The 27,966-nt window shown below is 38.3% G+C and overlaps 1 protein-coding gene across 9 annotated transcripts in view; it reads right to left on the reverse strand.

The window, feature by feature from the left end:
• Positions 1-27,966, reverse strand: part of RALYL (RALY RNA binding protein like) — a 391,262-nt gene that overhangs the window by 38,779 nt on the left and 324,517 nt on the right. For all 9 annotated transcript variants that reach the window (XM_061448229.1, XM_061448228.1, XM_061448222.1 and 6 more), the window contains one exon: positions 21,147-21,179. In XM_061448229.1, coding sequence (XP_061304213.1) covers positions 21,147-21,179 — 33 coding nt within the window. The remainder of the gene's footprint in view (positions 1-21,146; positions 21,180-27,966) is intronic.

The following is a 27,966-nucleotide window of genomic DNA, read 5'->3' on the forward strand; positions in this document are numbered from 1 at the left end:
TTTGGAAATGTGAAATCCAGGACATGCAGAACAGTGTAAACAGTCGACAGCACATACAGAAAGGATTTAACACAGCATGACAGCTCTGTAATTAGAGGATCATTATAGTGTAATTCTCTGAGTGATCAAATGAAGGGAGCATTTAATACTGAAGCCCTTTGCTGGGGTAACATAGCATAATCAGTAGACAAGTAAGAATGTTAAATACATGAAAGATTGGTAAAGGTGTGAATAGGTGAGCTGCCATACAATGAATTTGATTTATGAGAAACATGAAAAGGATTGGACTGCTGGTCCTTGAGTTCGCCAAATCTTCTTTCCTTATAAATAGAAAAGGAGAAAAGTTAGAAGAAATGAATGCTGCAAGCAATAGTGTTATAGAGATGCTTTTCCTCTCAGGCTTAGAAAGGAAAATATAGACCAATCTGGGAAAAGACAGGCACCTTCAAGGGAAACAAATATAGGCAGGAAATTGCAAAGGTCCAGGGAAAACTATTTTTCAGCTGTCAATTGCAAAGTCAATCCTAGATTGATCTTCCTAATTTCGCATTCCATTAGCATCTTTCTACCTGTATGATGAAGAAATAGCAATGTAGTCTGTTTGTCTCACACACTCAAGAAAATAGAACCAAAGAGCTAATAAATCACAAGGGATTTGTACTCTGCATGATGAAGGACTAGTAACACAAGCCCTAAGTTAGTCACGTGCCTGAGAAGGGCAATTATGAATAGTAAAGGTAAGAGGCATTAAGAAGTATCACAAAAAAGGAGATTTCGGTAAGAAAGCAGAAAGGTAGAAAGGAGAGAGAAGAAGAAGAAAACATTCACTGAATGTAAAGGGAGATGAACGATGGTAGCTACACATTAACAAAGCTTGTCTTCACAGGAAATTGACTTGTGGATAATTTCTGCTCTTGAACACTGAGCAAAATGTCTTCGGGGGGGGGGTGGGGTGTGTTGTGTGTGTGCATAATTTGAAGAATGGGTCAAGAATTCTCAAGTTTTTTGCTTTTCTTAATCACATAATGCCTCTTTCCCCTTTTCTTCCCTTTGCTATGTTTCAGAGGTTGACCACTAAAAAAGGCGAAAAAATAAAGTTGACAAGCTTAAATTACTTCAATAGCCATTTCATCTCAGTGTTTTGATTTTGAAGGCTTGCAATTTCCCCTGTCTCTAACTGGCAAAAATATCCATCAAAGGAGGTCAGGGGACAATTTCCACCTCTGCCACATCTACTTTGGATGCAAGTGCCCAAGTGGAAATGATAGTTTAAGTTTTACTGATTACCCTTATAATACTGGACCAGCAGTAAGTATCATTAGACTCACCAGGTGAGAATGTCAACTGTCCTGTTGGTAATCTATTTGAGAAAATAAAACCCTATATTAATTTTATGTGAAGTTCTTATTAAATAAAACAGCCCTGAGAATCTAGAACCCAGCAGCAAGTGAGCTGTGTGTGTCAGAGTAAGCAAAATAACAAGTAATAATAATTAGAGCTTGTATAGTGATTATGTTTGTGTACCTTGCGTTAATGCAAAACTAGCAAATTTTTCCTTACACTTTGCAACAGCTCTTGTTTTGTCTGTTATAGCCAGTCTACATGGAACTAAGATGTAGTATGTAGCAAAGCTATTATTTTATTTACAGTTATTCACAGTTTGCTAGTGGGTTTATCTAGCTGAATGATTAATAGCTACACTAAGCCCATACTTAATATTCAATTTTGGTTTATAAGTAGAAGATAACAGACAATTTGAAGAAAAAAGATTTAATTTAAAAGGCCTGTCACATACAACCATTCACTCGGAGTGACATTAATTTAATTTGAATCAAGACCAGATAAATTCAGTTTCTCAAGGTTGAAGATCATGATGCTGATGAAGAATAATTCACTTTGCACAAGCTAGAGTAAGGCTGGAGGACAGCTATGTTTTCTGTGTCAAATCAACCCTGGTCCATGGGACACAACAAGGACTGCAGGCTCTTCACTGGGTTTTCAGAGTATGTAACTTATTTTTCACTTACAGGTGCAGTGACAGAGACAGCTCAAATCCATCCTTGGGAATAATGGCACTGACAGGGCATGGAAGGGAGAAAAGTTTCCTTTCATTTACCTCGGTCTTCACTGGCAAATGACCACACCACACAGGTCTTGGAAGGCAGACGCAGGGACTGTGAGAATGAAGACCTTGGGACCACTGTAGGAGAGGATCAGGTTTGAGATCATCTTAGGACTCTGAATATGCACAAGTCCATGAGACTTGATGAAATCCATCTGCGGGTCCTGAGAGAGCTGACGAATGAAGTTGCTAAGACACTGTCCTTCATATTTGAAAAATCATGGCAGTCAGATAAAGTTCCCAATGACTGGGAAAAGGGAAATATAATGCCCCCTTTCAAGAAGGGGAAAATGGATGACCCAGGGAATTACAGACCAGTCAGTCTCACCTCTGTGCCTGGCAGGACCACAGAACAGATTCTCCTAGAAAACATGCCAGGGCACATAAAAAAAAATCAGGTGGTTGGTGACAGCCAACATGGCTTCACTAAAGGGAAATCCTGCCTGAACAATTTGGTGGCCTTCTATGATGGCTCTATGGAACTGATGGACAGGGGTAAAGCAGTTGATGTCATCTACCTGGACATGGGCAAAGCGTTCAACACTGTCCCACATGACATCCCTGTCTCTAAACTGGAGAAATCAATTTCATGGATGGATCACTCGGTGGTTAAAGGATTGGCTGGATGGCCACAAGCAAAGTGTTGTGGTCAATGGCTCAATGTCCAAAGGGAGGCCGATGAGGAGTGGTGTCCCTGAGGGATCGGTGCTGGGACCAGTCCTGTTCAACATCTTTGTTGGAGACATGGGATTGAGTGCACTCTCAGCAAGTTTGCCAATGACACTTAGTTATGGGGTTTGGTTGATATGCTGGAGGGAAAGGGATGTCATCCAGAAGGACCTCGACATGCTTGACAGGTGGGCCAATGCCAGCCTCATGAGGTTCAACAGAGGCAAGTGCAAGGTCCTATACCAGGCACAGCTACAGGCTGTGCAGAAAAGAGATTCAGAGCAGCCTTGTGGAATAGGACTTGTGGGTGATGGTCAATGAGAAACTCAACATGAGCCGGCAGTGTGCGCTCGCAGCCCAGAAAGCCAACCATATCCTGGGCTGCATTAAAAGGAGCATGACCAGCAGGTCGAAGGAGGTGATCCTGCCCCTCTACTCTGCTCTTGTGAGACTCCACTTGGAGTATTGTGTGCAGTTCTGGTGTCCTCAACATAAAAAGGACATGGAACTGTTGGAACAAGTCCAGAGGAGGGCCACAAGGATGATCAGGGGAGTGGAGCACCTCCCGTATGAAGACGGGCTGAGAAAGTTGGAGTTGTTCAGCCTGGAGAAGAGAAGGCTGTGTGGAGACCTCATAGCAGCATTCCAGTATCTGAAGGGGGCCTATAGGGATGCTGGGGAGTGACTTTTCATTAGCGACTGTAGTGACAGGACAAGGGGTAACGGGTTCAAACTTAAACAGGGTAAGTTTAGATTAGATATAAGGAGGAAGTTCTTTACTGTGAGTGTGGTGAGGCACTGGAATGGGTTGCCCAGGGAAGTTGTGAATGCTCCATTCCTGGCAGTGTTCAAGACTAGGTTGGACGGTGTCTTGGTTGACATAGTTTAGTGTGAGTTGGAACTTATAGAATCATAGAATCACAGAATAGTTAGGGTTGGAAAGGACCTTAACATCATCTAGTTACAACCCCCCTGCCATGGGCAGGGACACCTTACACTAAATCATATCACCCAAGGCCTCGTCCAACCTGGCCTTGAACACTGCCAGGGATGGAGCATTCACAGCCTCCCTGGGCAACCTATTCCAGTGCCTCACCACCCTAACAGGAAAGAATTTCCTTCTTATATCCAACCTAAACTTCCCCTGTTTAAGTTTTAACCCGTTACCCCTTGTCCTGTCGCTACTGTCTCTAATGAAGAGTCCCTCTCCAGCATCCTCATAGGATCCCTTCAGATACTGGAATGCTGCTATGAGGTCTCCACGCAGCCTTTTCTTCTCCAGGCTGAACAGCCCCAACTTCCTCAGCCTGTCTTCATACGGGAGGTTCTCCAGTCCCCTGATCATCCTCGTGGCCCTTCTCTGGATTTGTTCCAACAGTTCCGTGTCCTTTTTATGTTGGGGACACCGGAACTGCACACAATACTCGAAGTGAGGTCTCACAAGAGCAGAGTAAAAGGGCCGGATCACCTCCTTCGACCTGCTGGTCACCCTCCTTTTGATGTAGCCCAGGATATGGTTGACTTTCTGGGCTGCAAGCGCACACTGAAGGCAGCTCATGTTCATTTTCTCATCAACCAGCACCCCCAAGTCCTTCTCCGCAGGGCTGCTCTGAATCTCTTCTCTGCCCAACCTGTAGCTGTGCCTGGGATTGCTTGATTTTAAGTGCCTGGGATTACTTGATCTTAAATTCCTTTCCAACCCTAACTGTTCTATGATTCTATGATTCTAAGTCTCAGGCAGAGATCTGGTTATGCTACTGAAAAAAAGTCAGTAGGCTTGAGAGAGGCTCAAGTGGTTGGGAAAGTGTCACAGATTCCTCAGATGAAGATTATCACAGGCACTGGGTGTTTTGGGTAGGGAAAATGCAGGAAAGATTTTCGGGTATGTCAACCAATTATTTCTCTCCTTACTTAAGAATTTATTTTGCTCTGTTCCATGTTCAGGTAACTTCTGTCTTGAAACTAAACTCAGTTCTTTATGTTCCTTCATCTTTGCAAATGACAGTGTCAACCCACATGGTATAACGTTTATCTGTGGACCAGAGCAAAAAAAGTAGAAACACATTTTGAAATCTGATTATTAGATTGCAGTGCAATGTATGAATATTTTTTAATTCTTATGAGTTGCTTATATTATATTTTAAAAATATTTCATGCTTCAGAATCATCTGATACTGTTATTATGTCTTTAATTTTCACCTGGAGAAACCCAAGTGGTTTTCATACAGTGTTTTACAACTGAAGCTGTCTAAACAGCTCTGCTACAGATGTTGCCTCTAATCTTAAAGTTAAGGTGCTTTGCATTTTTGCATGCTTTAGTTCAGTAGGATACATTGCTAATGAAGTAAGAGGTAACTGCAGGTATTCTATATGTTGCATGACAGTCTCTGAAATGGGCATACACATGGCTTTAGCTGCAGTAAACATTTTCCAACTTTTCCATCTTATCCACCTCTCTGGCTGGATACAAGATACAAACATATTGTAGCTTCTGACAGTGCAACCTGATAGCACAGTTAATGAGATAACATTTGCTTACACTTCTAGCCTGGGTTTATTCTGAATGAAATCATCACAATTCAAGGGCATCCCTGTTAAGTCCCATATCCTACAACATGGGTGCTGGGGACTCTAGCAGGAGGTGGGGAGGGAATCTGCTTTCCCAGCAGAATATTTGGGATCTCTGTGTGGAAGTACCATGGATATGGAGTGGGAAAGAGCCAGTTCTGCACGTATAGGGCCTCCTCACTTGGGACAACTGGCAAAGATGTAGCCACAGCTACTTGACCCTCAAGGTAGGAACAGCACACCGAAACAGCAGAAATGGATGGGCAGTTATGGGCTCTTAACAGACTAGGTGGCTCAATTCCTTTTTCACTTTACCATTAGTCTCCTTGAAGAAAGCTAACGGAATTTAAGTGTCAGCCATGGAGGAAAGACATTTATCCTTCTGTGCTATATCTATTATCTATTGCAGGCTAAAGGAGCTGATCCTGCCCCTCTATTCCACTCTCATGAGACCCCACATGGAGTATTGTGTGCAGTTCTGGTGTCCTGAGCATAAAAAGGACATGGAACTGTTGGAACAAGTCCAGAGGAGGGCCATAAGGATGATAAGGGGGCTGGAGAACCTCCCATATGAACACAGGCTGAGAAAGTTGGGTCTGTCCAGCCTGCAGAAGAGAAGGCTGTGTGGAGACCTCACAGCAGCATTCCAGTATTTGAAGGGAGCCTACAGAGATTCTGGAGAGGGACTCTTCTTCAGTGACTGTAGCAATAGGACAAGCCGTAATGGGTTAAAACTAAAACAGATAATGGGTTCAAACTGGAACAGGTTTCCCAAAGAAGTGGTAAATGCTCCATCCATGGCAGTGTCCAAAGTCAGGTTGGACAGAGCCTTGGGTGAAATGGTCTAGTGTAAGGTGTCCCTGCCCATGGCAGGGGGGTTGGAACTAGATGATCTTAAGGTCCTTTCCAATCCTAACTATTCTGCAATTCTATGATTCTATGATTCTATTAAAATTGCATAAAATAGGAATAGTCCTGCAGGAGCATATGTGTAGGTGTTGACCCTCATTGAATAAGACAGGTAAAGGAGGGTGGGTTAAAACTTTGAAAATATTCATTCTTCTTTATATCCATGATCTGGGTCTCTTTTTCTCTCTCTTTCTGTTATTCTACCTGCAGTTATGGCAGCACAGACAAAACAGAGGCAACATGCAACTCCTGGGGTTAAGCATTCTTCACATCCTTCACTATTACTTCTGAGTTAACAGTCCGCAGATGCAAGATGTCATGTGAGACCCTTAGAGATGTGAGGTTTTACAAAGGCAGTTCCTAGTTCTCTTGGTTGTGAAGCAGCTGTTCTGCATGTGTATTGACAGGGGTATGAACCAACAAAAGTGAAAAGAGCCCAAATGGATAACCTAGAAAAAAAAAATTAAAAAATCTCCTTTTCCAACCAATCTCAGTTGACATTTTTATTTTTCATCCTTTTTTTTTATTTAAGCTGAATGATGATGTTTCATTTGTAATAATATGTTGAAGAGATTATACTGTAAAAGCGAACAGTACAACTCTCAATCTACACACATAATTGTACACCTAAAACACAAAAAATTCACGCTGTATAACACAATATTATATAGTTCACACTACAAAACACAAAGCAGAAAATTAGCACAGATAAAAAGTGGCACTGAGATGAAGGTGACTGCAGGACTCTTAACCTCTTGAGAGTTATTCCCTAGCAACCCAACAGCCTGTGTTACAGAGGCTGCAGGAAATAACTCACATGGTTTTGAATAGCAAATACTCAGCAAGTCGGAAGCAGAGAAAGGTTTAAATGAGCCTGTGAACTAGTGGAGTCAGCAGTTTCTTAATGGCACTGTAAATAGGCAGATTACTTACCCACAAACATATGCTATCTCTGCAACATTAACAACAGAACTCTGTGCATTTTTCTGCTATTAAAACAGAAAACAGTAAGAGACACTGTAATGTTCACACTGAGGAAAAGAAAACTCATCAGCAAAGTATGTTTCTGTTAAACCAAAATCATGGTTCTTTTTTCTGATTTAGTACCTTCAAGACAATCTTGTATGCACTGTGTGTTTCAGTTTCACTTAATACTACTACATGTGCTTTAAATTGTGTATGCCTGAAGAATAAAGGATACCCCAATGTATTTTCAGAGTTATGATACTGTACATATTCAAATTTCCTACGTACAACAGCAGTTGCACATGTGTCAGTCAAATGCAAAATTATGCTTCGGCATCTTTGAAATCAACCTATGGATTTTATTATGTCTTTAAATATCCGATGATACTGTATGTTAAAAATATATTCTCACAGTATAGTCTTTCTTGTGTTATATTTTATATGCCCACAAAATACTTTAATAAACTAATGATCACATCTTGTTTTAATTTACTTAGCTCCAAACACTGTTGAGTGCAATGGACTTATTCTACTTTAGAACAGTTAATGCAGAACAGAGCAGAAATACCTTTTGATATTTTCATGGCAACAAGAATTTCTTATTTGCATGTGAGTCGCCCTTAGCTAATATCTCTTTCTTTCCACAGGTACAAAGATTTATTTGTAAATCATAAATTCTGACAAACCGGGCATAATGTATCTTAATTCAATTGACAGTGCTATCACCATTTATACTGTCAATTGCTTTTCTGTTGTCAGGGCTGGGTAAAAATATTAAATACAAAAGCAATATTCCTTCAATCAAACTCTTTTAGGAGGCACATATCAACTTAATGGTTGAAACTAGTGTTCCAGTCACTTGTAAAATCATTTCTCTTGTCGTGTAAAAAGAGTGCTAGAAATTGTTCCTGTGAGTGCAAAAGAGACAGTCTAAGCTGATGTGATGTAAAAAAAGGGAGTGGATGAGGGTAACTACATGATTTAGAGAATAAATATCAGGAACTGGAAACTTTACCTTTTAAAAAATCAATCAGATGGCAATGCCTTTCATGAGCTATTGGAAAAAAAAGGTGGAGATTTCAGGCCACTTTTCTGTGAACAGTTACCTATTTTCCCTAAAGACATGAATTAAATTGGTGGGCTGAATCCCACCTTTACTTTAGAGATTACTTGATTTTAGTTAAGGCTGAGAATGATAGTAGAAATGGAAGATTTCTTTTTGCAGTTCAGGCTGCATGTTCTGCAGAGAAAGAGAATATTCTTCAGAGCCTCCTTTTTGCTGACATACTTATTTTCAAAAAACAAATTTTGCCAGCAATTCCTTCAACCAATGTATTCTTGGAGGTTTACAGCAAAAAAGAAGGATCCAGAGAGGAAAATTAATTGCAGAAAAGTATTTTACATTCATTTCCATAATGTAGCTATGAAGGCAAATAGATACACAGTTAGAAACAAAAATAACCACCATAACAAATCCCCTACCACTCATCCTCAAATGCGAAATGATTGAGCGTAACCTACTCCTTATACATTTCAATTACTGATAAATTGTAATAATAATTTTTGTAACCATAAATTAATAAATGTATATGTTCATTCCACTAATAAGTGCAAGATATATATATATATATTTTTTTTTTTTTCCCTGAGGTGGGGGAGAAGTATGGAGTTTAAAAAAGTACAGCAAGGAATGCAGTACTATAAATGAAGATTTTGTTTCTTCAAAACTGAAAAGGTTTTGGCAAATCTAATCTGAAGATATGTGTACATGTCCTGCTTTTACCCAAGTAAGACATGTATACACAAAATAGCTGATGTACTGTACTCCATTTTCCATTAAAGTATATCTCTGCTGGCATTAAGCAGAATTTATTTGCAATATGATTAGCCTGTATTTTTTCATATGTTCAGATACATCCCTTTTTTACCCTCACTCTCCTTCCCAAGATCTATTTTCCCAGTGAAATGTGTTTTGGGAAAACTGTTGAACTTACTCTTCAAATTGAATTTTAGGCAAAACTTAGGCAAATATTCTAAATTGCACATAAAAAATCAGGTAATTAAGTCACTTACTTAGAGAGGATTAGGCAAAGCTTGTGAAGCAGAGGATACCAAAGACATCAAGATCAATATTCAGACTTGGATCAGCTGTTCTGAGAGCTGTTTATGACTGCCAGGCAACACAAGTGATGCAGGGATTTCAATTTGAAATTCAGGCCTAATAATTTTCTATGTAGCTAATTGCCAAATATTAGAATTACATCTAATAAAAACTACTTACTGTGCCTGCAGGGACAGTCTATGCTTAACGCTGGTAGCTTGGTGCTTTTTAGAAACAAAATAGTAGTTTTTATACGTAAAGAAACCTGAGTAAATCTACTTAATATGTGCCTGACTTTTCCTACTGTAAAATATTTTTCTGTCATTGGAAGTAATCTCCAATTACTTTTGTTTCCTATAGGAGCTTTTCATAGAAAGGTAATGGAAAAGCTTTCCAGTGGCCTAACCATTTTCCAAGGTGTCTTTTAATTGTATAGAGTGACTGGGAAATTCTTGATGTCCATATGGTATTTTTTTCTTAGTACAAGAATAATGAGTCCTGCCTCTTAAATTAAATTCAGTGTATTCAAGGTACTAATGTCAAACCCTACATGTGATTATCCAATTTATCAGTGATACTGTATACATTGCAGGAGTGTCATTTAACTTGCTTTGGCAGTACAGAAACTGACATTGATAGGTGTGGGAATAAGTGATAGGTTTAGGTTCTAAAGTATTTCTACAGCATTTCACTGAACAGCAGATTGATAAATTAAAATCACAGTGGAGCACTGGAGCTGAAAGACTAACTGCTTACGATTGCAAAACCAGATCTCTTAAAAAATTATGTACACTTCAGAAATGACATCTTAGAAGCACTACATGAAACAGAAGAGCACAGTTCACAAAATATTAACCAATTACGATGTGATGTCAAAATTTATGTAAAGAAAAAATGTTTATAGAAAATTGAAACATATGCATACCCTTGTCAGAAGGCTTAATTAAATTTATTCTGTTCTCATTTTCACTATGTTTATGTTTTTAATTTAATTATTTTAGACTGAGCAACTTAAGGTTTAAACTAGTGAAATGGCTATATGAAACAGACAATGACTGCCAGCAACCTCAGCAGAGCTTGTGAAGGCAAGACATACTGCTTGTTTCTCCAATTGTTCAATTTGCAAGTGAAGTTATAATACAAATGGAAGTACCAGATACTGTGAATGTAAGAAAGCATTCTTGTACTTCTGGCACTCTGTGCAGTAAGTTACATGGTAAATGAATATGAGAAGTGCATCTGATACAAAGGATATTTTTCTGTAACTGAGCACAAGACTAGACTCAAGTCCAGTCTGCTCAGAGATGAGTGGAAAGGGCAGTTATGCATGACACAACCAATTTGTATCCTCTAGACTAGTGCTAACTATGCTGACTACACTTGCCTTGGTTTCTGACAAATCTATGCCTCCTAGTCAGTGCCCTAGAAGGTCCTGTGCCCATTCGCTTTCTGTATACACAATGAAGATAAGAAGATTTCTGTAAGGGAATAAAAAGTCACAAAACAAATTCCTAAAATATTAGTCACCACTCTGAACTAACTCACTGCAAACTCTGAGTAAAGCTGTTGAAATCAAGAGTTATTTCTTTATGGTTACATCCACACACTAAAGGCTTACTCCCCTCCCTGGTTTACTGTCAGGGCACCCAGCAGTATGGGGTGTTAGTAATTTCCTCTCTTCATCATTCAAGACTTTCTGATGGGCATACCTGACATAGAGTTTAATGAGGTTACATTTTTGGCTTCTTTTCTTTTTTCCCAACTTTAAGCTCCTTAAAAGACTGTAGTCCCATTTTGTAAATCATGTGTTGCTATCTTGGTCAACCATTTTGGTAGCATAAGTGATATTAACTTAGTGGTCCAGTCGGACTGTTACATTAAAACAAAACAAAACACAATCAATATGGGAATTTCAGTATGCATTTTATGCGATCTTCATTTTTTTCCTTGGATATTACATGATCTCTTCTAGGGACTCCTTCATATTACTGTATTAAGCTCCAACGAAAGAGACACACATATTCACATTTTGACATCTTGCTTACAGCAATGGGGCAAGTTTCATTCGCTTTTTGATGTCACCTGTTAAGAACATAATACCAATATTTGTACATAAGATGCTACATTCATTGGCTGTAACGCTAGAATTGAGAGTATTTTTTATCCTGCTTGATAAGAACATTTACTAATTTTTCTTTAGTCTTATCAAGCATGGCAAAAAGAATTCCATGGATGTAAAAATTAAATAATAATGCATTCAGACTTTTATTTAGAATGACATTCATCAATCTTAACTAAGATACAGTAACTATCATGGTTCTTAGACAATGATCCGTATATCCATCTTTTCTCTTCCGTGGAGATTAATTTCATAACATTTTAGATATTAAGAAAATGACTGCACAAAAGAGGAGTTGAGGGGCTTTATGCTTCAATTATTGTCATTTTCTATAACATGTGTCCCCTGATCATGGGGTTACTCTCCCTGTCAGATTAGTGCTTTGCTTGCACTGGTATGCATCAGGGCTAGTAAACATTTATAGAAAATTTCATTTCAAGTGTTTTATCCCTGTGGGAAATGCATATTCAAAGTTAACAATACAGGCAGATCTTAGACTAAATGTGGTTTTATATAGTCTGTTGAATTAATCTACCATAACAATTTAGTGCTGAGAATTGCCTCCAGCATCTCTTCCCAAACAACAAGATTGTGAAGGAATTTAAACTCTTAAGGTCTCTCTCTCTCCTCCTCTCCTCTCCCTTACCTTCTTGCTGAACTCTCCTCAAGTTTTGCCTTCTCCCAGCAAAACTGCATTACCGTTACTCACCCTTATATGACTTACATGACTGGAATGTTATTTTTCGTGAATGCTTTACACAGCAAGACAGCTTTATAGCCTATAAAGTATCAGTTGGAACATGAAATACACCTAACTGCTGATATGTAGACAAGGTATGCTTGAAACCAAATCATATTTGATTCCAGACTTAAAGTGTAGTTATGATTAATATGCTTGCGTGTGTATGTGAATAAAAAAGATTAGTTCTGTGAAGAAAAAAAAGGCTTATTCGGTACCTCTCAGGTTCCTCCATCTCTTCTGAAAAAATATGAACACTTTGGCATAATACTGCTATCTCCAGTTTTGTTTCACTAGCTTCACTGTCCCAGAAGATGTAACTTCCTTTTCCATCCCATACCCTCTTGTACACCAGAAAACAATAGATCTGCAGGATGAATTACATTAACTCGGAAATGCTTCAGTTTTACTCCATGGTGTATTGATCCTGATTTCTGTGGTGTTCACTATTTTCAGGTATTCAATAAATAGTTAATAAAAATGCAGTCTGAAAGTTGGAAATTTTTCATTTTGTCTGTTTGTTGTTTATAGCATGCCTGGAAACCTACCTGTAGTTTCTGCTCCCTGATTCAGACAGCAAGAGAATAAACAAGGCCATGCTTATTATGTACGTTTCCTCGAGTAATTGCTTCTGATAACGGCCATGTAGAGGAACCTTGACACACTTGAAGGGTGGGCCAGTGCAAACCTCATGAACTTCAACAAGGTGAAGTACAAAGTCCTACACATGGGTTGGGGAAATCCCAAGCATTAATACAGACTGGACAGAGACTGGGTTGACACCAGCCCTGAGGAGAAGGTTAAGAGGATGTTGGTTATTGAGAAGATCAACATGAGCCAGCAGTGTGTGCTCACAGACCAGAAAGCCAGCTGTATGCTGAGCTGCATCAAAAGGAGTGTGACCAGCAGGTTGAAGGAGGTGATCCTGCCCCTCTACTCTTCTCTGATGAGACCCCATTTAGAGTACTGCATCCAGCTCAGGGGCCCCCAACACAAAAGGGATGTGGACCTGCTCAAGAATATCCAGAGGAGGCCAGGAAGCTGATCAGAGGGCTGGAGCACCTCAGCCTGAAGAAAAGAAGGCTCCAGGGAGACCTTATAGCAGCCTATCAGATTTTACTTCAGAAATAGGAAATAAGAATACTGAGTTAACAAGGACTGTCCAAATACTGTTTTATAGATCTCCTGGATCAGTGCCAACTCTTCATGTAAAAACCAGTGAGGTGGAAATAAATAGTGTTGTTCTACAGTAAGGCTACATACCAGCAGATATTGTTCTTCCATTTTCTATTGCAAGAAAATGCCTCCCTTTTCTGCTTGTTTGTATAGTCCTTTTCCCTGGACTTTCTATTTTTATGGTTCTGCATTCTGGTTTATTTTCTTTCATTTTTCCCTATCTCTAGAATGTTTCAGCCTCCTGACTTTCCTTCAGAAACATTCTCTTGAGTATCATTTTCTCTCCTCTAGAGAGCGTCCAGATACTCAGTACTGTATTCGGTAATTGTTCATCATGAACCCAGAACATAAATGACTCGCATATGTATTGTTTTCATAGAACTACTAATAGAAGGGTAGTCTTGGATTACAGAAATAAGAGAGAATAAAAAAAAAGGGAAAGGTAAATAGAATAACCAGAAAAAAAAAAGTGATCTCATGCTCTGTTGTCTTTCTCAATTATGAAACGCATTGCTACTGATGCTATTAAGGTCAGAGAGTGGAAAAAGAATTTATTAAGGTGCATACTTACTGAGTTTGTTGCTAATAAATGTTAAAGGAATTAGAAAAATATTTTTCTTTTTTGGCCAAATATATTAGCCTATTTTCTATGTACTGCATATATTTCTCTGTGTGTGAAAGTGCAAGTGGTGTAGAATTAAAAAGATCAACAAAATAAAGGAAGTATAAAGTTATTACTTAGATTACAGATGAGTAGAAAAAGACAATCTGGGATCTTTAAACACTGAGTAATGACACAAAATCACTGACAAATGCAGTGACAGCACTGGACCAATGTTATTGTTTCAGTTGCTTTGTAGTCTCTCCTTCAGAAATATCTTCGAGCAAAAAACCCAAGTTTTTTTATAAATTTATAAAACAGTTATATTCATTCATTGCTTCAGAGTCTTATAATAATGGAAAGAAGGCAATTATAGAAAACCTCAATCCCTGTGGGTTTCGATAAATTGTTGGAAGAGAAAGGTATAAGTAATACAACATCTTCCACATGAAGATCACCAGCTTTCCATATGTGGTATTATCCCACACATCCCTCCTGTCTCTCTGAAGCCTACCACAGAAGCCTCACCATGCACAAAACCCTTGCAATTCCCAGATTTCTGCTTCTAGTATCCAGGCTAAACCTTACATGCAATTAAAGGGTTGGTTGTTTTAGAGGTTATTCTCTGCAAATGCAGAAGACCTGTTGCTGCCTCTCTGTCAGAGAGCCTGAGTGGTTTTAAGCATAAGGAATTACTGCCTGTCTCTAAGCAATAAGTTTAAATAATTGTCAGGTGTCTTCAGTCCTCTCATGCTTTTCATGAAAACATATCTCCTGCATACCTGGCATGAATGTGAATGAGAGTTACAAGATTGTGTTGAGGTTGGTAGTTTTATTGGTTTCATATTAGCAGAACAAAATGCATCCAGTATCTCCTTTTATATTTTTCCTCTTCTAAGGTAAAATAATTTTCTCAATCTTCTCTCTTCAAATGCTGGATGGGAACAGTAGCAATAATGCCTCCCCCTTCCACTGGTGCTATCTGATAATCAGGATGGGGGACAAGTGTTATGGCATTTGTTGTACAGAAGATGACATGGCTACATTCTGGTTTGTGCTTTTAACCTATTGTCTGCTTTGCCTTATAATCTATAATCTCTGATATCCTAACAGAGCCTTCAAGGACTACGCTTCTTTTTTTTTCTTCTTTTTAACTATCTTGGTTCTTCAGAACAGAATCTCTTAAAATAGTGTTTTGAGTTCAGGATTTCCTGATTTCATTTTTTTCAAAATGGCCTTATGGGAAAAAAAAACACAACCCACTACTGAGCAAGAGAAAGAAATGTGGTGACAAATTCCAGTTGTTAAATGTTTCTCAGAACAATTCTACCAGAAGAAAAGTAAGAAATTTTAATTTTTGCATTTTGGAACCACTTCCTAAAGTTGAGCCCATCAAAATTGCTCCATCTCTTCTAGAAGTAAGTACCCATAATTCAAAAGCTGCTATGGTTAAGATGTGATTTGGAAAAACATGGATTTTCAGTATTTCCTATTGTCACATACTTTCTAGGAACAGGACCTCAGTGACAAAAACAGTAATTCATACAGCTCTCTAGTCTTTCTACTGAGAATGTAAGTAAAATGTAACAATTAGTGCCAATTTTACTTTTATCTCTTTTCCTTCTCCCACAACAGGCAACTATTCATCATGTTACAAATGCATAAAATTAATTCATTTCACTTATGTCTCTCTCTGGGCTTTCCACCTAAATTTATACTGTTTATAGCAAACAACTAATATTGAAAAAAAGGAAAAAAGAGTTAGAAAGTCAGCAGTTTGTATTGTTGGTTGGTTTTGCATTGGGTTTTTTTTTGGTTCTTTTGTTTTTTTTTTAACATCTACACAAAAGAAAGAGAAATAGATTGAATCACAGCTGACAACCAGATGTATATAACACGTGTTTTCAAAGACAGTCTCATGGAAAAGTTATTGCCTGCTTTTCCAGAAGTAATCCCACTCTATGCAGCTGGCAATAGGTGAGTCTAAGGTCTCACTAGCCTCAGAAAAATTCAGCTGTTTCTTTCTCTCCCCATCTCTTCTGAATTCAACACCATGGGACATATTATTAAATGATGGCTAACAACAAAGAAAATTTTTTTTAAAAGTTTGACAACTTATCAGTTACTGTGATGGATTTTCAAGAAGGGGAAAATGGATGACCCGGGGAATTACAGACCAGTCAGTCTCACCTCTGTGCCTGGAGCAGATTGGAGCAGATTCTCCAGGAAGGCATGCTAAGGCACATGAAAAACAACAAGGTGCTTGGTGACAGCCAGCAGGGCTTCACTAAGGGGAAATCCTGCCTGACCAATTTGGTGGCCTTCTATGATGGGGCTACAGAACTGATGGACAGGGGTAGAGCAGTTGATGTCATCTACCTGGACTTGTGCAAAGCGTTCGACACTGTCCCACAGGACATCCTTGTCTCTAAACTGGAGAGACATCAATTTGATGGATGGACCACTCACTGGATAAAGAACTGGCTAGATGGCCGCACACAAAGGGTTGTGGTCAACGGCTCAATGTCCAGCTGGAGACCAGTAACGAGTGGTGTCCCTCAGGGATCAGTGTTGGGACCGGTCTTGTTCAACATCTTTGTCGCTGACATGGACAGTGGGATTGAGTGCGCCCTCAGCAAGTTTGCTGATGACACCAAGCTGTGTGGTTCGGTTGGTACGCTGGAGGGAAGGAATGCCATCCACAGGGACCTTGACACACTTGTGAGGTGGGCTGATGCCAACCTCATGAGGTTTAACCATGCCAAGTGCAAGGTCCTACACCTGGGTCAGAGCAATCCCAGGCACAGCTACAGGTTGGGCAGAGAAGAGATTCAGAGCAGCCCTGCGGAGAAGGACTTGGGGGTGCTGGTCAATGAGAAAATGAACATGAGCTGGCAGTGTGCTTGCAGCCCAGAAAGCCAACTGTATCCTGGGCTGCATTAAAAGGAGCGTGACCAGCAGGTCGAAGGAGGTGGTCCTGCCCTTTTACTCTGCTCTTGTGAGACCTCACTTGGAGTATTGTGTGCAGTTCTGGTGTCCTCAACATAAAAAGGACATGGAACTTTTGGAACAAGTCCAGAGGAGGGCCAGGAGGATGATCAGGGGACTGGAGCACCTCCCGTATGAAGACAGGCTGAGGAAGTTGGGGCTGTCCAGCCTGGAGAAGAGAAGGCTGCGTGGAGACCTCATAGCAGCATTCCAGTATCTGAAGGGATCCTATGAGGATGCTGGAGAGGGACTCTTCATTAGAGACTGTAGTGACAGGACAAGGGGTAATGGGGAAACAGGGGAAATTTAGGTTGGATATAAGAAGGAAATTCTTTCCTGTTAGGGTGGTGAGGCACTGGAATGGGTTGCCCAGGGAGGTTGTGAATGCTCCATTCCTGGCAGTGTTCACAACCAGGTTGGAAGAGGCCTTGGGTGATATGATTTAGGGTAAGGTGTCCCTGCCAGTGGCAGGGGGATTGGAACTAGATGATCTTAAGGTCCTTTCCAACCCTAACTATTCTATGATTCTATGATTTTCTATACCACTGCATACATTAAAGATGAGATGCTATTATGAAAGTTACATACAATTAAAGTTAGATACAAACAAGAATTAGCTGAAAAAATTTCTACTGTGCCAGACAGTTACAAGATAATTATGATCTCTGTTGGCATATACACTATTACAGGTCTTAAAAGATGCTGCAATGCATGTGTCCTACAAAACGTGTTTTGGCTTTTAGGGCTCAGACTGATGACCAAATGCATATCTGGAATTTATCAAGGGCTCCACTTTTACATGCAGACAGTTAACATGAATCAGCTGCTGTGAAATATCTGGGTGAATGATTAGTATCTGTATTATCAATCCAATTTTTTATCAATAATGATAGCAGTTTTGTTGAAGGAATAATTGTACATCATTATTATTAAGAATAAAATGCCAAATATGGAGAGCAAATGTGGACAATTAAAAGTTGTTGGCATTTTATATATATTTTGAATATTATACACACTTTGCCACAAAGTGGGATGAACTTAATATGAGCTGGCTCCTAGGTTGCCCTTTTTTGCAGTACCATTTTTTCTATCTGTTGAACTTCCTGTTCTTTCTAGGTCTCAATCTTTCAAGGACTTCTGCATGAACATAATTTGTTGGATTGTCAGTAGTCTTCACTTTGGTGGAGTTTTACCAGAACTGTTGCATCTAATGGTAAAGTCTTCCAGGCATTTTGGCTATTTGCAGGACTTCATTTTATTCGAACCCTACATGAGCATGAAATCTACATAACATGAAGAGGAAGTCCAGACAACTCTCTTACTCTCTTGCCCAAACTGAACATGCACACAAATTCTCAGAATCATGGAAATAACACCTGTGGGGAGAAGCATCCTGTGCTTCTACAGGTTAACACTTGGTGTTCAGGAGTGTTAAGAGATATTTCAACCTTCTTTAAGAATTTTATTTTCACTTCTGAGAGACAAAGAAAGGCAATATGTATTTCAAATTCAATTTTGTATTCTATCCCAAAATCATAACAATGAATTCAGATACTCTTATCTGAATAGATCGCATACTTGATGAAATTTTACTCCTGATTGCTACCATTAGAGACTTGCATTAAAGAAGTTACTGTTACTTCAGTGCCAAATTATGCCCCTGTCTTGCACAGGGAGTAAAGGAGCATGATTTTTTTTTCCATTGCTATGCACTTTGCATCGAAAAAAGATAAACAGAATTTCCTTTACCAAGGGAGTACAGGAGCTATTCTCTCCCTGCATTTGAGATGTAAACTGCAACAGCAAATAGTTGGGGTCTGCTTTCTCTTAGCTTCTAAGTGGGAAAATAACGCACCACTTTAAGAACCACTTTTCCTTTGCGGGGTGTCTCACAGAAAGGCTGCAGCCCTGACTATACATGCAGAGCTCAATAAACTGTAGCAGCCTTGAGCTTCTTAGGCTGCCACACTTTATGTTCCCTTCCCCAGTAAAAGAATTAATAAAAAAGCATTAAGAAGTCGTTGCCTTAGGCACAATAAAAGAAAAAAGCAGAATTAGCCCTTACAGGCAGTGTAAAGAAAATGTGGAAAGAAATCTCTGCTGAAAAAGGCAGATGAATGAAAAGCTGGTGTGCAGGACAGAGTCATCTGTACGCAACCTAAAGTAATTTAGATCGGTGCCTTGGCCAACTCTGGCTGCAAGAGATATTAAGGGCACTCATGTCTTAGTCTAGCTGGGGCTAAGTCAGCCTTTTTTCTGAAAACATTTACTGGTTGCAGCTGTCAGTCTGGGTTAAAACCTTAGATACAGGTCTTGGAGCAGCTCATCCTCTGAACAGATGAACCCCCAGTAACTGTAGAATTAGAAGAAATTTCTCTCTGATTTAGTGCCGTGTTGGCTTGGGCCTCTCCTCAGAACATGGTGCTCTAACCTCTCTCTAAATCCCTTCTTTGGGGTGCTTTTTGCGGTAAAAGGCAAAAGTAGCACAGAGGTGGGGACTAATTTTTGTATTTTCCATTGTTATCATTACAAACTTGCAAAAAAATAATCCATAATCCAAGGAAACTTCCAGGAAGAGGCTAAGTTTATTTGCTCAGATTAGATTTTCCAAATGGAATCCAGGTTAGTAACAAAGACACATACAGTGGTTATGTGGAGGTAATGTGGATTTACACAGTGGTCACAAATCCACTCATCTGGAAACAAACCCAAACCCAAAACATAATCATAACACTTCCTCATAAGCAGACATCCCCAAATATCAAATTGCTAGCACAGTTATTAAGACCATGACAAGAATTATAAAAGTGTGATATATTATTCTGTGGCAATTACTATTAAAATAATTGAAAATCTTCAATTTGCTTCCTGGATTTTTTGCTTTCAAGTTTGCTCCTCAACCACAATGGTATGTGACATCTTTTTTAATCTTAAAGTTGAGATTTTCGGATAATCTCTTCTTTATGATAGTGCACAATCCAGAAAAACAGCTCAATAAGACAAGTTACAAAGTGGAGCAACTAAAGGTAATAACAGAAGTGACTAAATTTGATAATGAATTTGCACATTTCAAAGCATGCAGACTAAGAGTACCCTGCATTTAACCAGAATTCATTTTTTTTTTTTATAATTTTGAGTTGGTAGAAAGTAGAAATGGCAAGAAAATCATTCAAAATATACTGAACCACACCAACGTTACAGTCACGCTATGGAAACAGACATGTCTTGGTCCTGCTTACTCTGATTTATTGAGCTTCTCTGTTAATAACTGACACTCTTCCTTTTTTTTGCTAACTTTAATTAGCACTTCATGACACTTCAGTACTTTTTGATTAGCAGTTAATACAAAAATTTGGAAGCTACTAATAAATACATGGTAAAATTAACTCTTAAATGGCTATTTTGCATGGCATACTGTTGTGAACAAATTAAAAAAAGAATGAAGAGACAATGAATATATAGTTCTGAAGGAAAACAGGAAGCGAGAATGTTAAGAAACGTCATAAAGTTTGAAAGACAGAAGCTAAAAGGGAAAAGGTGCATGAAAAGTGAACTTTGGATTCAGAAGTGACAGATACCTTTAATATGCATAATGGTCTAAATTTTATTAAGGAATGGTGTTTTTTTCAGAATAGCTCACATTTCAAAATAAGTTTTTAAAAAGTAAATGATTTTAATATATGGACCGTATAACTGTTTAAGTGGTTATAAGACTATGGAGACAATAGCTGTCATGCACCAGTCCGAGTAATGATTTATAGTTAGGCTAAAAATGTGATTTTTTTCTATTTTATGAATTTGATTTAATTTCTGTTATTAAAGAAGCAGAAAATTTTTATTTTAAAAGAAACAATCAATTATGAATAGACAATATTTAAAATGGTTTCTGACTGAATGATCAGTGAAAACAAAATACTAAACCAGCTACCTTCCAATGAAACATTTAACTCCTACATGTCTTTTAGTATAGATCTTGGTTAGTCAATAGAGGCAAAACATATGTCTTATTATTTTTAAGAAGGGAGATATCTACAACCGCTGACTTTATTGACTAATAACTTCTTTTTCTAATCTTAGCTATAGGATATAATTATAGTGTTGAAACAGGATGTTTGTTCTTAACATAAATTATATTGTATGGTAGCTGAATTTATCAATATCCAGAGAAATACAGAGATTCCTACTTACCCAACAGACAGGAAGGGCTCCTTTGATTCAAGTCTGTCAAGCAAATAATAGAAGTTTTAATATACATATATATACACATATTTATTGTATTTCAGAATATTTATAAGAGTAATTTAAAACAGCCACTCTCAGTACCAAGTTTACTTGGTGACCAATACACAAATTAACAACAATTGAAGGGACTGATCCATTATGCTAGGAGCTTGCCTTGGAAAAAATCCCATTTACTTAACTGAACTTTGGCTTAGAAATCAAGTATTTACAAAATAGCACATCTAGGCCCTTTAAATTTAACAGATTCAGTTGACTTGTGTAGGTATTTATATGGAAAGGCTAGAGCAAATAAGTAATAATTTGACCTCTTTTTTTTCATTTTTCTTTTTTTTTTTTTTTCCATCTGTGGACATAATTTAGGTGATTTAGGGAAGATATTTATCTATTTTAACTTTAAACATAAAATTTAGTATGGGTATAAGAACTCTCATGATTAGAGGTCTTTCACACCCATCTTGCTTGCTTTACAACATCCTCTATTTGTATGACATGGTTATTTTGTCATGAGAGCTTCTGGCACATCTGCTACATTCAGCCTTGTGCTGGAGCAGGATGATACTGGTTTGGTAGGCACAGAATCACGCCCAGTTCTAAACCCAGCTGTCGAAGTGCTGATCTCAACTCCTGTCCCTATCTATGTGAGGAGCTGCATCACTTGCACACTGGCAGAAGCCTCTTCTATGACTAATTTCCATCCAACCAGGATAGATTTCCAACATCCTCATCTATGTTATTGCACTGTAATTCTGCTCCAGTACCTAGAACCAGCTGTCCTAATCTTGTAGTGTGTCTTGGCTGCAATCAGTGCACTAATTTTTGTATTTTCAGCTGTATTTTTGTATTAGTAGCTGCCTATTTGGACCATTAACATGTGACTTTAGAGTCCTTTATAAACATACATAAAGCAAATTTACAACTCTATTCTGAGAGGTTACATGACATGAGAACGATGCAAAAGCTCTCTATTGTACTAATTTTCACTGCATACTGTTAGGAAGAACACTCCGAGGCAAATAATGTCTCTTTGTAGCCTTTAAAAAGTGTTTCTAACAAAGCAAAGTGTGTCATACCTAAAATGAAACATTTCATGTATGATGACCCCTCTCATCTGAAACCAATTCAGTGCCATGACAAAATATCTGAAATAGAACTGTAAAGCAAGAGTAATTGTAAACAAAAGTACTATAAGTAAGTTGCCAGTGTTTTAAGAATGAGCCTTTCCTGCAAGTCTTTTTTGTAGAAAACTAACAAGTACATTCACAGTTATTCATTTAGCCAAGGCTTTGTCCAAACATCTCACAAACCAATAGACCAGTTTAGTTATTGCCATCTATCCAGAAGGGTGTTTAGAAAAGGTGAACTTGTCCCTGAGCTTTTGAAATTGTTATATGATTTTGTCTTTAATTGAAAAATACTGCATGTCATCTTTTTGCAAAGCATTTACTTCTTTTCCAGAATCATTAGTGGAAATAATTTAAAAGCCTGTCTTCATTTACAGTGTCATCTTCTGATGTACTTCAAACCTAATTTTCTGGGGTTAGATTTCCAGCTGTAAGGACAACTAGCATAAGGCTTGAGGAAATAGCAAAATGTATTTGAAACATAGTAACTTTCCTGTTGTTTTCATGGCTATACCTCACCTTCCCATTTCTTTCTGGGGTTGTGATCCACATAGAAGTAAAAGAATAGAAGAGGGGATCACTAATGTCCTTGAATGCAGCTGGAAGCACAGTGGAAGCTGAAAGTTCAGCAGCCCTGCTTTCAGGAGGAAGCTTCTCCAGGGCAGGTCCAGTACTGTCACAAGCACTTTCCCTCCCAGACTGCCATGCCGTACACCAAAACCCTCACAATACCAAGAAAATGCTTAGCTTGACATTCTCTGTGCCTAGGCAGTACTGACAGACAGCAATAACGTGATGGGGCCCTTCATGTGCTGGGTTGCATCCTCCTCCTGCAGGTTCTGTGCAGCCACAAAGCCAGCTTCATGGACCAGCTTTCCCTGTTGCGGATCACATGATTACAGGAAAGCATCTGCACCATCTTTGCAGATTCTTTCAAGTGTGTGAGGAAAAACCCAACCACTGCTACTGCTTTGTTTCTTGCTTTTCTGTTTACTGAAATGAAACAGACCTGTGAAGTGTTCAGTGTTTGGCTCAAGAGATTAGCTATATGCAAAATGAGCAAATAATAAAAGTCTCAGAACATATTTACACACTTCACAATACAGAAATTTTGCAATGAAGAGAGACCTGGCACTATCCTGATGGAAAACGTTCTGGTAGATTTTATTCGCAAACAAAAAGTATGTGATAGAATGCCCTGTGGACAAAATATCACAATTAAAAATCTATTTGAAATCCATTCTCAAGATGGAATTCAATTTGATTTAAATAGTGCTGCCCTAGGTTTGACCCCTCTTAGTATATTTGACTACATGGTTTTAGATAATTTTCTGCATTACTTTAAATTAGTTCAAGTGTTCCTTATAGTAAAGGAATACAATTACCTGTTGGCCTTTTATTTAAATCGGTAATTCAGAATATGGCAAATGAATATAAAGGTTTTAAAACCGCAACAACACATAAAACAGCATCCTCTCTTATCTTTACCAATGATGTTTATCTCTATATAATAGATTTTTTTTTATCTTTCTTTTCTAGCCTGCAGTACAATAAATTCTCCAGGGTTCTGAGGAAGTCTTGCATAATTATCTATATAATATCTCAAAAAGAGTAATCCTGATAAACTGTGAGAAGGGCTGTCATATATCTTCAGAAAAAAATGTTACAACAGACATTTTCTTTCTTGAAAAAAAATTATTGAGCGTATAAGAAATATGGGGTTGGACAGTAAACAAAGGGAGTAATATTTTAATTATGGAACTAGATGATCTTGAGGTCCTTTCCAACCCTAACTATTCTATGATTCTATGTAGGACTGGTAATGAAGCTGGAATGATCAGGATTTTTATTTTTTTCTTCAAATTGTTTTCCTATCAGAAAATTACAGCTTGTCAGATGTCAAGACAATAAAGCAGTTTGTATAAGAGGGAATCAGGCTGACAGGCAGCATGACTGGAACGGGGCAATCTGAAGCGTGCTTCACTTTGATTCTGAGCTAAGATTTTCTGAAAGGTCTGACTTTCTTATTTACATGTAACGGGTAAGTTTTTGAAGGAAGAAAAAGGATTTTTTCACAATGTGAATTGCTCAATTAAAATCAGTCACTGTAAACCAAACAGGCACAGGCAAATCGATTCATACCCATTGATATGCCTCAATATTGTCACAACTCTGTGTTTAAAATAAGGACCTTGGAAATTTCCCATTTAGTATTTTACCGCTGGCAACCTGCTTTGGAGAGACATCTTACAAGAGCTGATTAACGTAACTGTTTATTTCATGATTTTCTTTGCTGCTAAATTCACTTATATTAATGCCATTTATCTCAATCCCATTTTTGACATGGACTGAACATTTGGTGGACAAATATTTCAAGGTTTGCAGACAAACATGCAAGCAAATGTGACTAGATCAGAGGCATGTGGATTCCTCTTTGAATTATAAACAAATAATTTGAGGACAGAAAGATCCAAAAGTAAACTTCACTTTTCTTGCATAATTGTCTTATTAAGATGACAGGCAAGATGGCTTTTTATATATGAGGCCTGACCCAGCATACATAAATCGTTATAATCTCTTGTAAAGAATCCTTGCCTCTCCTTCCCAAAACATATTTACAGGACAAAGTGGATAACATTTCTAACAATATCAGCACTGTACACAAGCAAATATATTTTAGCCAAGTATTTTCTAAGGTAACTCAATATATTCTTCCTTGTGGTGATCATACAGTTTCATTTCTAAGGAGTTAGTAAGAAAAACATGGAATTCAAGGCATTTGTTGGGTTTCCTATTCTGAGTTTTCAACATAATGAAACTGTCTACCCTGAATCAGGGAAAGTGATGGTAAGGAGCCAGGCTTTTTTTTTAGATGACTCACCATTTTGGGTTACAATCTTCAAATCAGAATTCCCAAGGATAACTTGAGTGTGTTGCTAATGTCACTCTTTTTTTTCTGACTGTAAAAGCCATGAATAGTGACTGCAGTTTCCAGCGGGATTGGAAGAGTTAATACCTCTAACAGTAATCCAGAGGATTCAAACTTTTCATTCAAGCCATGTAGGAAAGGCAGACCAATTAAAAAAGCATTTTGGAATTCAGTCACTTGATGCATTGGCTGTGCACTGTTATTGTGGTTTTGTATGATTGATGTGGCTGACTTATTTACCTGTCAAGCATGTCTATCTCTGCACTATACAGCTTTAGGAACCAAAGATGTATCAAAAATATGTGAAGTCAAAGAATGTTCAGATTATGACTCACCTGGCTTGTCAATATATTTAATTAATAATAATTGATAATAATCTTTAGCCATCAGTTAGTAGAGTATGAATGAATAATCTGTTCAGAATTATCTGAAAAAATTTATAGTTGAACACTGGAAAAAAATGATAGCTTAAAATACAGGGAGGAAGTGCTTTAAAGAGACTGCCTCTTGCCTGTGCAAACTTTCACAGCAGCAAGAGGATAAGATGAAACATAAATCAGCATATGCAATAGTTGGGTTTGATATATCAGTAAAAATGTCATGTTGGATACTGGGTACACTACTCTTATAATACATAGGATAGAAAGGTTTTGGGGTTGTGGTAGGAAAGGCAGGCATGGATAAGAACAGTAAAGGAAGTAGTTTCCAATAATGCTCATTAATATGTTGCCTAAAAAAAGCAAGAAGACGTGAAAACACAAAATCTTCAAATCATTTCAATTGTTTAATACAATATTATCAGAGAGCTAGAACTAAAAGCTAGTATCCCATACATCTAAGAAAGTTTCAGTAGCTGATTTTAGTTTGAACTTGGCTTTACTGTATTTTCCCTTTATAAATCCATGAATCAAAAAGACAGCGGCATGGATTCTCATAGCTGAGGTGAATATTGTTGTGACTTGCAAAATTAATTCAGAGTCTGCACATGAACACCTTCACAGTTACGGATTACAGCTACTTCCCACACCACCCCAAAGAATTCTCCTGATGCCAAATGGAAGCTAACTTTAATTGAATCTGTACATCACATCTGTGTGATGTTAGAATCATAGAATCATAGAACAGTTATGGCTGGAAAGGACCTTAAGATCATCTAGTTCCAACCCCCCTGCCATGGGCAGGGACACCTCACACTAAACCATGTCACCCAAGGCTCTGTTCAACCTGGCCTTGAACACTGCCAGGGATGGAGCATTCACAACTTCCCTGGGGAACCCATTCCAGTGCCTCACCACACTCACAGGAAAGAACTTCTTCCTTATATCCAACCTAAACTTCCCCTGTTTAAGTTTTAACCCGTTACCCCTTGTCCTGTCACTACAGTCCCTAATGAAGTGTCCCTTCCCAGCATTCTTATAGCCGCCCTTCAGATACTGGAAGGCTGCTATGAGGTGTCCACGCAGCCTTCTCTTCTCCAGGCTGAACAGCCCCAACTTTCTCAGCCTGTCTTCATACGGGAGGTGCTCCAGTCCCCTGATCATCCTCGTGGCCCTCCTCTGGACTTGTTTCAACAGTTCCATGTCCTTTTTATGGTAGCCCAGGATACAGTTGCCTTTCTGGGCTGCAAAGGCACACTGCCACAACCTTCATGTTTGCAGTCATGAAGAAATTAATGCAAAGATTCAAAATGAGATTCTTGCAAGAATCAAGGATAATAACTGGTTTACCTTCAGGTATGAGCACTCCTAATCTCCTTCCCAAACTGAAAACATGCTCAATCTGACACCTTTGTTCAAGTAACCAAAGTAAACAAATTGGAGAATGAAAGCAGCTCCATGCCTTTGCTGCCAATTATAGTTTGCTTTTTCCTGCATATGCAGTTTCTAAATTTTGCAAAAATCTATGTTTCCATCAAAAGAAAGAATTTTGAAAAAACATACAGTAGTTTACTTAGCTATCTATCTTAAAGTCCTCTTTCTGACATTTTAATCATTCTTTGCATGAAGCTGATGTCACCTGACTCTCTTTTGCTCTAAATCAGAATAAGAACATTCAGGTCAATATGAACTGGTCAAAAAACATCTAGAATGAGTTCATCAGGGTGGGCTGAATAAAGGAGTGTTGACTGATCTAATCAATACCGCACAATCACACAATCAATACTACTTTACTCCATGGCTATTTGTAGTCACGAGTAGATGAAGGTTAATGCAGGCATTGCCTTTGAAGATCCCAAGGGTAGAGGCTTAATCTCCTTTTCCCTCAATGACAATATTAACACTTAAAAGTAGTTACAGGAGGGACACTGCTCTGACAATGTATGATTCATATTTGTCATGCTGTTTCCTAGACTAATGTCACTCTTGCAAGACTGAAAAATACAGCATACATTTTTATGTCAATAGATATTAGAAACTGCTCATTTCTTAAGACTCATGATAAATTTACACACATTTGTTACTTTCCAGTAAAATAGCCAATGCTTTTGGCAGAAGTTCTGGAAATACCAGCCACATAACCTACCAAAAATGCATGACACTTGTAACCTATTTAAAAAAAAATAAAGTTACATTTGACATTATGCATCAACAGTGCTTTCTAAGTATTGGTTCTGGCAGGCTGGATAACATTTTCAGATAGTATACCCCACGACTAGCAGAACTCATCAGGATATAAACTTGCAGGGTAATGTCATTGCTAATAATTCACTGCATAT

This window comes from Pezoporus flaviventris, unplaced genomic scaffold (genome assembly GCF_033815535.1).
Source record: "Pezoporus flaviventris isolate CSIRO_AGI_PZ_B2104156 unplaced genomic scaffold, CSIRO_AGI_Pfla_v1 ptg000007l, whole genome shotgun sequence".
Classification (NCBI taxonomy): Eukaryota; Metazoa; Chordata; class Aves; order Psittaciformes; family Psittacidae; genus Pezoporus; species Pezoporus flaviventris.